The 10,361-nt window shown below is 40.0% G+C and overlaps 1 protein-coding gene across 1 annotated transcript; it reads left to right on the top strand.

The window, feature by feature from the left end:
• Positions 1 to 284: 284 nt before the first annotated feature.
• Positions 285 to 10,041, top strand: hbp1 (HMG-box transcription factor 1). The gene is made up of 11 exons (XM_069695142.1): positions 285 to 325; positions 1,666 to 1,843; positions 1,933 to 2,110; positions 2,585 to 2,705; positions 2,861 to 2,975; positions 3,503 to 3,621; positions 3,961 to 4,117; positions 4,278 to 4,422; positions 5,518 to 5,805; positions 8,851 to 8,992; positions 9,120 to 10,041. The coding sequence occupies exons 2-11, from the start codon at positions 1,774 to 1,776 to the stop codon at positions 9,135 to 9,137; spliced, it is 1,353 nt and encodes a 450-aa protein (XP_069551243.1). The 5' UTR covers positions 285 to 325; positions 1,666 to 1,773; the 3' UTR covers positions 9,138 to 10,041.
• Positions 10,042 to 10,361: the final 320 nt, after the last annotated feature.

Genomic DNA, 10,361 nt, shown 5'->3' with positions numbered 1-10,361 from the left:
TTGCAAAATAGAGAAATTAATCTCGAAATCAGGGGGTATAGTTGCTGTAGTTGCAACATTGCAGATTAAAAAATAACCATGTATTGTTCCTGTTATTGCCAATCAGCTGTTACTGGGTAGTAACAGGCATATACTTTCATCCAATGATACGATGATCAACAAACTAGTCCCCGCCTTCCTTATTTTTCTCAAGTTTACTGGCCAATAGAATACCGGGATTTTAATTATCGACGTTCTTATGCACCAATAGGAGGCTTCCTCTGGAAACATTCATTCCCACCCCTCGAGTGAAAGCCAGAGTTTGTTCTTGATGGCGACAGGTCTGGTAAGTGGGAAGTTGACTACTTTTTTTCGAAGAAATAAAAGCTTCAAACAAATTTTTAACTCAATCTCGGCGTGATCCATGTCGTTGCAATTACAGCGAGGTGTTTTAGGGAGGTTGTCACGCCTTTATTTGACGTCGACCGACAGGTTGAGGTCGACAATGTTCTTTTTTTTTTCCTCTCTCTCTCTCGCTATGACGCTTGTTGTTTTGATACCAAAGCCGCCCGACAACAGTTTTGTGCACTAAAAACAAAATCCTGTCGTGCGTAAAAGCTGGCGCGGTTCACGTGAAAGGGTCCTTTGAGGACTTGCAGAGGTTTTGGTGTCATTCATTTTGAACGGGGCAGAGAGGTTGCGTCATGCCTCAACTTGTTGACATTCTTTTGTTTACAGTGTTAGAATCGAAAGCCTGTGTTGTTTGAGCTGAGGACTCCGCTGCCGATTTTGAGGAGAGGGGGAAGATTAAGTCTGGCCTTCAGGCCGGCTGGTCGGACCACGTACTTTTGAAGCCTTTTTCGTTAACGACATGTTATCATCGTATCCGCGTTGGTGAAGTCGAAGCGGCGCTTTGTGAGAACGAGCAGCGACCTTTTGTCGGCTGTCAGAACAACAATCACCGATCGGTTCTTCCTCTAACCTGGAATCAATTGGTGCTCACAGCGTTTTTAAAAACACATTTATATCGATTTTTCTTGCATTGCACGTCGCCAAAGAAACCCATCAAATTTAAATAAACGTAAAATATTTGAACTTTTTACTGATATTCATACACGGTTTTTTTGAAAACTTGGTGTTTTCCAGCTTCTATCCGCCACTTTTCAACACGGATATCTGCTATTTTTCACTTTGGCTGCGCAGTTATGAATGAATGAGTGCTGGTACGCATGCGCCAAATCCTCTTGAAGTTTATAAACAAGGCCTCCACGCAGCGAGTCACATGACGTGGTTTACTGTGTCGATTCAGAGACAAAGGATTCCCTAAAGACTGCCAACCTTTTCCATTATATTGACGCTATAACATGAAATGACGACATGTTCAGGGTATTTTTTATTTACTGCGGTCAGAAATCTTTGGCACCTTATATGTGCATTATATAAATTCTGTTTTAATTCCATGGATCTTTCCAGTGTCCCAATGAAACCATATTACTATAAAAAAAAAAAAAAGAATCCATGTACCACTATATTACTTATGTATGAAATTACAAAGACACCATTTTTTTTCAGTAATTTCATAACTCTAAACAAAATGTAATTGTAAACAGACGTCAGCAGCAGTTTCACTTTGACTGTGAGAGCTCTAATTTTGTCTTCTTTTTCTTTTTTTGTGCCTAAAACCAGCTGATGTGTCAGATTATGATGATGGAAGCTAAGTAAGCTGAACTGTAGCCTGTTTTTATTAAAAAAAAAAAAAAAAGAAAGAAGAGGAACCAGCAGAACATTGTGAGAATGGACGAGTCCTTTGATCCGCTGAAGTGTAACGAGGACCTGCCTTCACCTGGGTGCCACATGGATTATGGTAAAATGTTAAACCAGCAGCATTTACTGGTAATCAAATTGGGCTTTAGCACAATATTTAGCATGAATACAACTGTGATATCTACGCAGATGACATGCCAGAGCTGCAGGAGGTGGAGGAGGACCAGAGGTCTCCAGGGTTGTTCCAGGTCGGAGCGGTGTCTCACCAGGAGCTCAGCTGCTCCCCGAGCACCAACTGGCTCACTGAGTTGGCCAACATTGCCACCAGTCCTCAGAGCCCTCTGCTGAAGGACACCCCACACAAGAGGTTTGTACAAATACTTAGTAACTCGAAAATCAACAAAGTTGAATAAATATTAAGATAATATGAGATAAACAAGGACAAATTGACACATATTGTAACATAAGTCAATACCAGTACACCTGGGGGGATTTCACAAAGCAGGATTGGCAAGTTAGCGATACAATTTCGAAAACGTGTTTGCAAAATATCCCCAGAAATTGTGTTGATTTTTTTTTTATTTTTTTTTAGCAGTTTTTGACTAAAAAAAAAAGCTCATTATGTTTACGTCATTATAACCAGGAATTTGTTAAATCAGTTTCACTGTAATCCTGGGTGAACAATCCTTTCACAGGTGTACATTGATCTGGGTAAAATATCACTTTTCAAATATACAATATGACCAATACATGTATTCACAATAATGTTCATGTTTGACAAATGTATCACCACTGTTACTAAGTAACAATTGACTTAAATTGATTTAAAATGTATTTTCAGATCGTCTCCAGTTCACATCTTTGGCAACAGTAATAGTTTACATTCCTACGCCCGGCCCCCATTAGCCAGTAGCGCACCCAACCCGTCCAGAGGCCACCTCAGGGAGCGCAGGCGTGTCAGGGTAACCTTTCACTTCCAACCTCTGAAAAACTAAAAAAAATCATCCACTGCTGTAGGCTCTGCGATGGTGTCCTAATAAATAATGTATAACATGCAGTCTGAAACTATTCACTTTACTGATGTCATTATAAGAGTCTTCCTTATTATCTACAACAGGCCAGCAGTGAATCTGAGTCTGGGGTTTTCTCAATGTCCTCTTCGTTTTCTGATGACGAAGACATGGCCTGGTCTCACTCCTGGCCCTCTACAGCCTGGCATTGCTTCCTAAAAGGTACATGCATACACACTCGTATACATAGGCGTCCACCAGTGCTCGCATGCACACACCGAGACCTCACTTCACTCAAACGTGTTAAAGTTAACCCTGAGGTTTTTGAGGAATTACTTGAAACAGCAGCCTTGGAATTATGTCTCACAGCATGAAGGCTCACAGCCTGGAGTAAACACGTACAGCTCTTTGGAAAACAGTGAAGTCACTCAGTAATGTTTAAACAGAAATACAAACTACACATTCTGTTTTAAATTGGATCACTTGAGAGCCACACATGTTTTTTTTTTTTTTTGCATGTGTAGGTCCGATTCTTTAATGATGAGTTTTGGATGTCAAAGCCACACTGATTACCATTGTTTTGTTAACATTTTTTCCCAGCTGAGATGAGCAGGATTTACAAAGATTTGTAAAGAAATGCTCCCCCTGGTGTTCAAACAGCAGTATTACATCCATTTTCTAGCACTCTCTCAGCAGCATTAACATACATCTGCTTATTCATCATGTTACATTGTTATGCTGATATTCAGGAACACGCCTGCGCTTCCATCGAGGTCCTAATGTGGAGTGGCAGGAGGCTGATGAACTCCGGGATTCAGATGATGACTCAGATGATGAAACCATGATGCCATCCTCATCCTTTCTCAAGGCAAGGCAAACAATAGTGACTTTAATATGTCTTAAAATAATGTAATTTATTAATTAACAATAATCTGACTAGATAAGGAAATTATTGTTGTTGTCTGTATGCTGTACATTAAAATTGCTTGGACGGACCACAAGATGGCTGACAGTGAAAGTACAGAAATCCAGGAACTGCATGCAAAAATGAGTCTTGATGGATAATTTGAATTGATGGTCTTATTAAGTATGACAGAACCCAAGTTCTCAGCCAATCAGACACTTGCTTGTCGCCACACTATTTCCTCTCTGGTAGTGACTTTGCATTGCTCATCTAAATAATGAATTTGGTTTGCTGAATTCACAGAGATATGGTTCAGATGGACTGAAGTTGGTGAGCCACGAAGAGACGCTTTCTTTTGGTCAGGCAGCTCTTAAACTGACCTTTGACCCGGGCTCTCCGGATGAAGGTCTTCTAACAGCTGAATGCCGATTGGATCATCCATTTTTTGTCAAAAATAAAGGTATGATAACCTTTTTCCTTCCTGTTGAGCAGTATATGCCGCTGCAAGTCTTGTCAGTCTTTGCCAACTGAGGCTTCCACTGACAAATAATATTTGCTTAATGCAGACCATCTTGTTTTGTGTTCAAATAAGCATGTAATATACCATCTTTCTTTTTTAGGGTGGTCTTCATTTTATCCAAGCCTCACTGTGGTGCACCATGGGATCCCTTGCTATGAGATGCAGCTGGGAGATGTGTGCCTGCCACCAAACCACCCGGATGCCATTAACTGTGACGACTCAGTCGTCTTTGATACTTTCAGAAGGTACACTCTCAAATTAAGACTTCATGCTGAAGTACATAGTGACTTTTACACATAAATGAAGGTCCGTTACGTTCAAGCCTTTGCCAAATAAGTTCACAGTGTTGATCAAGCCTATCGGGTAAATGTCTGTATTTAGGGGATATATATTTTCTCTGTATGTAGGGGAGCAACAGTTGCGACAAGAGGAGTAGGCTGCAGCAGCTAACAGTACGGCAGGAAAACATAATAAGCACCCAAGAAATGTTTCTGGAGTGGATACTCCTGATAAAAAAAAGAACATTGGTGTTCAGAGGAAGAAGTAAGGCAAAAAAAAAAAAGTAAACGCTGTTCTCGTTGGAGAGCGCTGAAAGAAGAGAAGGGCGGACACTGATGTGGCGTTGCTGCTCTCAGACAGGTTGGTGTGAGATATCCAGAGTAGGCTTTCACTGCCAGGGTCGACCAGGTCTGCACTTCTGTCTATTTGTGTGAACAACTGTTTTCCTCATGTGGATAACTGTCAGTCTTGTAAACACATGGTTAAGCATTTAATCGGATTTGAAGTTTGATATTAACTACAGACGTGTTTCCTTTTAGAAAATGCATAGATATAAACTTTATAGTGTTTAATAATTTCCTCAACAGCTTAATTTGGATTTAATGATGCTCCTATTCACAATGTAGCCCAATTTTCATGAAACTTGAGGCAGATATTCCTGTCTGTCTAGAAATGACATTAAACATCTAAACATTGCTGCTGTGTATTTTTTTTTACCTCTCCTTTTGAGCAACTCATCTTTTTAATGTGACTATTGCTTTGCAGGGCAAACTTATGCCACACAAGGAGAATCTAATCTTCCCCCTGTCTATAAATAAATTTGAATGAACCAAACATCACAGAAATAAGAACTTTTTTCATTCTTTATTTAAAATGTTCTTTGGAGCAAGAGAAATTAAATAGAAAAATGAGTTTATAGGTGACAATGTACTTATGTAATACTTTTGGTAACAAGCAGCACATGTACAAACATGAGAACAAAAGTAAATTACAGGGATAATTTGACAGATTAAATATATGCAATATTAACATGTCTCTCTTTTTCTTTCTGTCTCCTGCAGTTATGACTTCACCCCACTAGATTCCTCAGCAGTGTATGTTCTCAGCAGCATGGCTCGTCAGCGCAGGGCCTCCCTGTCCAGTGGGGGTGCTGTTAGTCCAGACTGTGATAAACTTGAGCGCTCCAGCTCGCCACAATCCTCCAGTAGCAAATCAAACAAGAGCCACAACTCGGGGACGGCCAGTGGTGCCACGCCTACAAAATGCAAGCGGCCAATGAATGCCTTCATGCTCTTCGCAAAGAAGTACAGAGTGGAGTACACTCAAATGTATCCCGGCAAGGACAACAGGTGAGCAACAGTCAATGTGATCCAGTTTACTTATGTGTTTTTTATTGGGGTTTTTTGTAAAGCAGAATTTAATTCTAATTCTGGTGTTTAATGTCTCTATCAGTGTCACATTTTATTTTGTATTAGCCATGTGTTTAACACAATCCCCCTCCACCGGGCCTTAATAGGGGTTGTGATGTCATTCTTCCGATGTAAATAAATATGAAGCGGAGAGTTGCCAAACTGTAAACAAACTATGAGAGCAATGTTACAGCGAGTAGTCGAGTTATGTGATTTTCCATGTACTCTTCTTTTCAAGATATAATGTTCCAGGACATTTTCCCATAAAGCTGATGACATGCAGCTGATGTGTGTCAGATGGGTATAATGACCTCACATTCCTCTCTGTGGATGTCTCCCTTAAACTACACAGTACTGTGCAAAGATTCTCGGCACTGTAGAGGTTTAAGTTCTGACCCTGCACGCAGGATAATCAGGAAGGTGTCTGATCGGTCCCAAATGTATTCTGCAGCATGACGACAATCTCAAATATACAAGTATAAAGAACTAAAGTATATTTAGTGACGATTAGAACAAGTTGGTATGACAGAGGACAGCGAGACAGACTAAATCCAAAGAGAAACTGTAGCAGGTACTTCAAGATGCTTGAAATAATTTACCTGCCGAGTATCTTAAAAACCGAGCATAAGAGTAGCAGAGAGAACTGGTGGTGATTTAAGGCAGTCTTTTTGTTAAAGTCTGTTTTGTGCACTTAGGGCTGTATTTATACTTTACAAAGCTAATGTGAGGCAGCACAAAAATGTAACATGTTAGAGATATGTCATCAACAGAGATTTCACATGGGGCCTTTCAGACTGTGACTGGCTGTTTGTGTTTTGAACAACATGTTTCTGACTCCAGTTTGTTGAGAGTGAATTTAACATTCAGGAAGTTAAGGATAACAACCTGCAGTACTCCTCATCTAACAAAGTGATTACACTGCAAAGCTTCTGCCGACAGCGATCATCACTATAATAACGAGTAAACATTAGCACAGCCATTGTCATTTTCAGTAACGAGACACTGCGAAATAATTTTAGGAGTTAGTTTTTTAGTCCATACAAAGTGCCATAATATTGCAGAAACACACCGCAAGGGTCGACTGTCTCAATGATACGACCAATCTCCACCAATCCAACGCCTCGATGACTCACAGGATGCTACGCTAATGCTACCTTAATATGACTACCCACATTGCTCAAGCATGCAAGTAACACACTACCTTGTACAAAGCCTCAGCAACTAGGTGAGAGTGTGCAACTAGAGATGGAACTCCAGTGCTATTTATTTGTGTGTAGTTCAATGTCGACCTGCATCACAAAGTAAATGACAGAATATAAGGACAGTTACTGTGGGGAAATAAAGTAACGTGTTCAGTACTGGCGGAGGCTTAACCCATCCCATCAACTATAAATCAGCTTTGGTACCTTTTAAAATGATACGCAGTGCTGGATGTTAATCTGTTGCTCTGTAATTATAGGACAACTGTTGACTGTAGGGGAAATGTAAATTCCCCTTTCTTATGAGTCACATTGACTGTTGTATTACGAGGGCCAGTGTAGTAGCCTGATCTTTAAAAACGCAGCACAATGCTGAAGTTAGTCTCTGATTTACAGCTCTTAGGTCAGCGGCTGAGGGAGACTTGAATGACAAACTATACAAAGTAAATGACAGAATATAAGGACAGTTACTGTGGGGAAATAAAGTAATGTGTTCAGTACTGGCGGAGGCAAGCAAACAATTTTTCATTCACTTACTATTGTAAAAAGGTTTTTAAGACAGTGTAGTGTGTCAAAAACAAATAGTGGTGAAATGCAAACAACCTACAACAGCAGACTACCTATATTGACAATACATGGTGAACTATGTTCACCCACGACTATATTCAGCGGTCATGCCATAACAAATATTATGAAAGTTAAACCTTAATTGAAATTAGAAAATATTTTCACACGCATGCAAACACACAGATATGTCTAACCAGGCTCCCATTCATTGAACTCCCAACTCTCAATAACCTGACATGATTCAGGGTACGTTCAACCATTCGAACTTCATCTGGTTTCCCAAACACAGCTGTGATTTCAGATGCCGGCCGTCGCAGAGATCTGACAGTTTTCTTTCAGCAAAAGAGAAAGACGAGAGTGCCAAAATAATTTTCCAGGGTATCTTACCATGTCCCTCAGTTTTCATGTGTTTTTCAGGACTGGAATCTACCAAGTTCCCTGATACAGAATGACTGGAAAAGCGTGGATTAACCCACTATAAAAACTAAGAGGCACTCTTTGTGTTTGATGGAATAAAGTAGATCAGGCTGGAGCTGTCAGGCCCAGAGCTACATATTAAAAGTCCATGACATTATACAGCATGTGCAGCTTTGTAGTATCACACAAAGAGAATTCATCATGAGCCTCTGAAACCCCAAGGGTGAGGATAAAGTAACACTGGAACTTGGAAAAAGAAACTGCATGGGGACTCTTTGGGTCATGCTGTCAGTTGTGCAATTAGATCATTAAGAATATTTGTAAAGAAATGATTCTTACATTGGGCATGAACAGAACAGTAATAATGCCTGAATCAACTGTGAACTAGTGGTCAAAGAACCTGAAGGACTAATGCTTTTAACAAACACTATTTAAGAGCCCGAGATCAATGCACTTATTTCAAACAAGCCCTAGATCACTTTATCTCCCAGAAGATAGAAGACAGTGAATGTTGTTTTTATGATGCTATTTTTCTTTCAGTTTGCTTACCAACATAAGTAGTTTCATTGCAGGAGTAACACCAGTACAACAGTCTGTAAAACCTTTCATGCAATTTCATTTTCCTGGTATATTACATCCTGAATGTTGTTTTTTACTTCTTCATTTGGAACTAGGACCTGTTCATGTTCCCTGAACAACAAAGGAAATAGATGAAATGATTAAGGAAAACAAAGAGATTTTTATCAAGTAAAAAAAATAATCTGAAAAACCGTCTCACTCTGTCTCTAACCTTTCGCTCCAGGGCCATTAGTGTCATCCTGGGTGACAAGTGGAAGAAGATGAAGAGTGAGGAGAGGAGGATGTACACCATGGAGGCCAAGGCTCTGGCTGAGGAGCAGAAAAGACTCAATCCAGACTGCTGGAAACGTAAAAGAACCAACTCGGTAAGGACCAAAGTCACTGAACATTAACATCCAGTAGCTTTTAAAAAAGAAAAAAAAGACTTTCAACATTGACATTGAATGTTATGGTCTACCCTTACATACCTGCAACTCCTGTTGTCTTTCGCAGGGTTCCCAGCAGACCTAGATAATCCCCCAGAATCCCCAGATGCTGGTGTTTTAGCATGGAGAGGTGCTGGACAGAGTCTGACCGACCGCTTGATGCCTCTTTGCTCTCCTGTATTCTTGATACTCAACTGTGATGCTGAATTCACTTGCTTTTTGTAACCTTGAAACATTATAGTGACAAACCAGAATTATTATATACAAACCATGTAATCTAGTCACTAACAGTGCATATATTTTCTTATATCTTTAATGTCAAAGATGTCTTATTCCCCTGAAATAGAAGTAAATCCTCTCAACTATTTCAGGCCATTGCATATCCAGTGGTGGAGAAACAAAGTGGAGAGCCTGTGGTGCTATGCTTTCGCGTAGAAAAAGCAGCAAACAAGTGTCTATTTGTAACTGTAAAAAAGGGGAATTTCAGATAACATATTTCACGACTGCTCATACTGATAGTTGTAGCAGTCAATGTGTTGCACAGGTCGGTAACCCTTTCATACATTTTGTATTACAGTATATATTCTGCCGCTGAGCTATGGCCAACAGTTTGTGATACTGCCCTGCCAAGTCTTTTAAGTTGTTTATACCCAACCACTTGGCCATGTGATAGGACGGCTTTCAGCATGTGGTGGTGGGTTTACATTCAGTCACAAAGCACTTCAAGTGTTTATTTCTTCTGCACTTTATATAAATATGTAATCTAATCCTATACAGCCATTGTATACTGGTAGAAAACCGTTTGTATAATACAGCTTGTATCTTGACAGTTAGCCATTTTGACACAATCATGGCCCAACAGCCATGCTCGGCTTTCAGGTTGCTATTGAATTTCAAGTGCTTTGTTCATAATGTACAGGTTTCACAGCCCCAACAACCTCTTGCACAAAATATCCTTGTATCATATTATAAATAATTTTTTAAACTTCTCATGCAAATGTTTGGTTCTTTTACTAAATCTGTAATCCAATGATAGACATTGTGGTTGACACGTTAACGTGTCTTTATCCTGTTCTGTCCCATGCTTTGAATAATTATCAGTTTCACACATGAGCAAGTGCGTGTCTTTAAATGATACGGCGAACCAGGAACGTTTGATCTCCAGCTTTAAGAGCTCTCGATAGCCACTGATCCTGATGTCGAACCTGTAAAGTCCGATGTTTCCAGGTAACAAAACAGTTAAAGTGCGTTTTATCCTTCTGTTTCTCTGCTGGTCTGCGGCATTAAAACCATTATGCACAGAGGCTAA

Source organism: Brachyistius frenatus, unplaced genomic scaffold (assembly GCF_029030835.1).
Source record: "Brachyistius frenatus isolate BFR_SWC_R1_liver_20210118 unplaced genomic scaffold, ASM2903083v1 Contig_19, whole genome shotgun sequence".
Lineage (NCBI taxonomy): Eukaryota > Metazoa > Chordata > Actinopteri > Embiotocidae > Brachyistius > Brachyistius frenatus.
Note: the sequence above shows the minus strand (reverse complement) of the source record. Positions and strands in the feature narration are given on the sequence as shown.

What these genes read in the sequence shown, in the direction of transcription:
- hbp1 (XM_069695142.1), top strand. Translation starts at nt 1,774, where the DNA reads ATGGACGAGTCCTTTGATCCGCTGAAGTGTAACGAGGACCTGCCTTCA. An exon ending in CTGGCATTGCTTCCTAAAAG is followed by an intron (nt 2,976 to 3,502) that starts GTACATGCATAC and finishes GCTGATATTCAG; the next exon opens with GAACACGCCTGCGCTTCCAT. An exon ending in ATTTTTTGTCAAAAATAAAG is followed by an intron (nt 4,118 to 4,277) that starts GTATGATAACCT and finishes TTTCTTTTTTAG; the next exon opens with GGTGGTCTTCATTTTATCCA.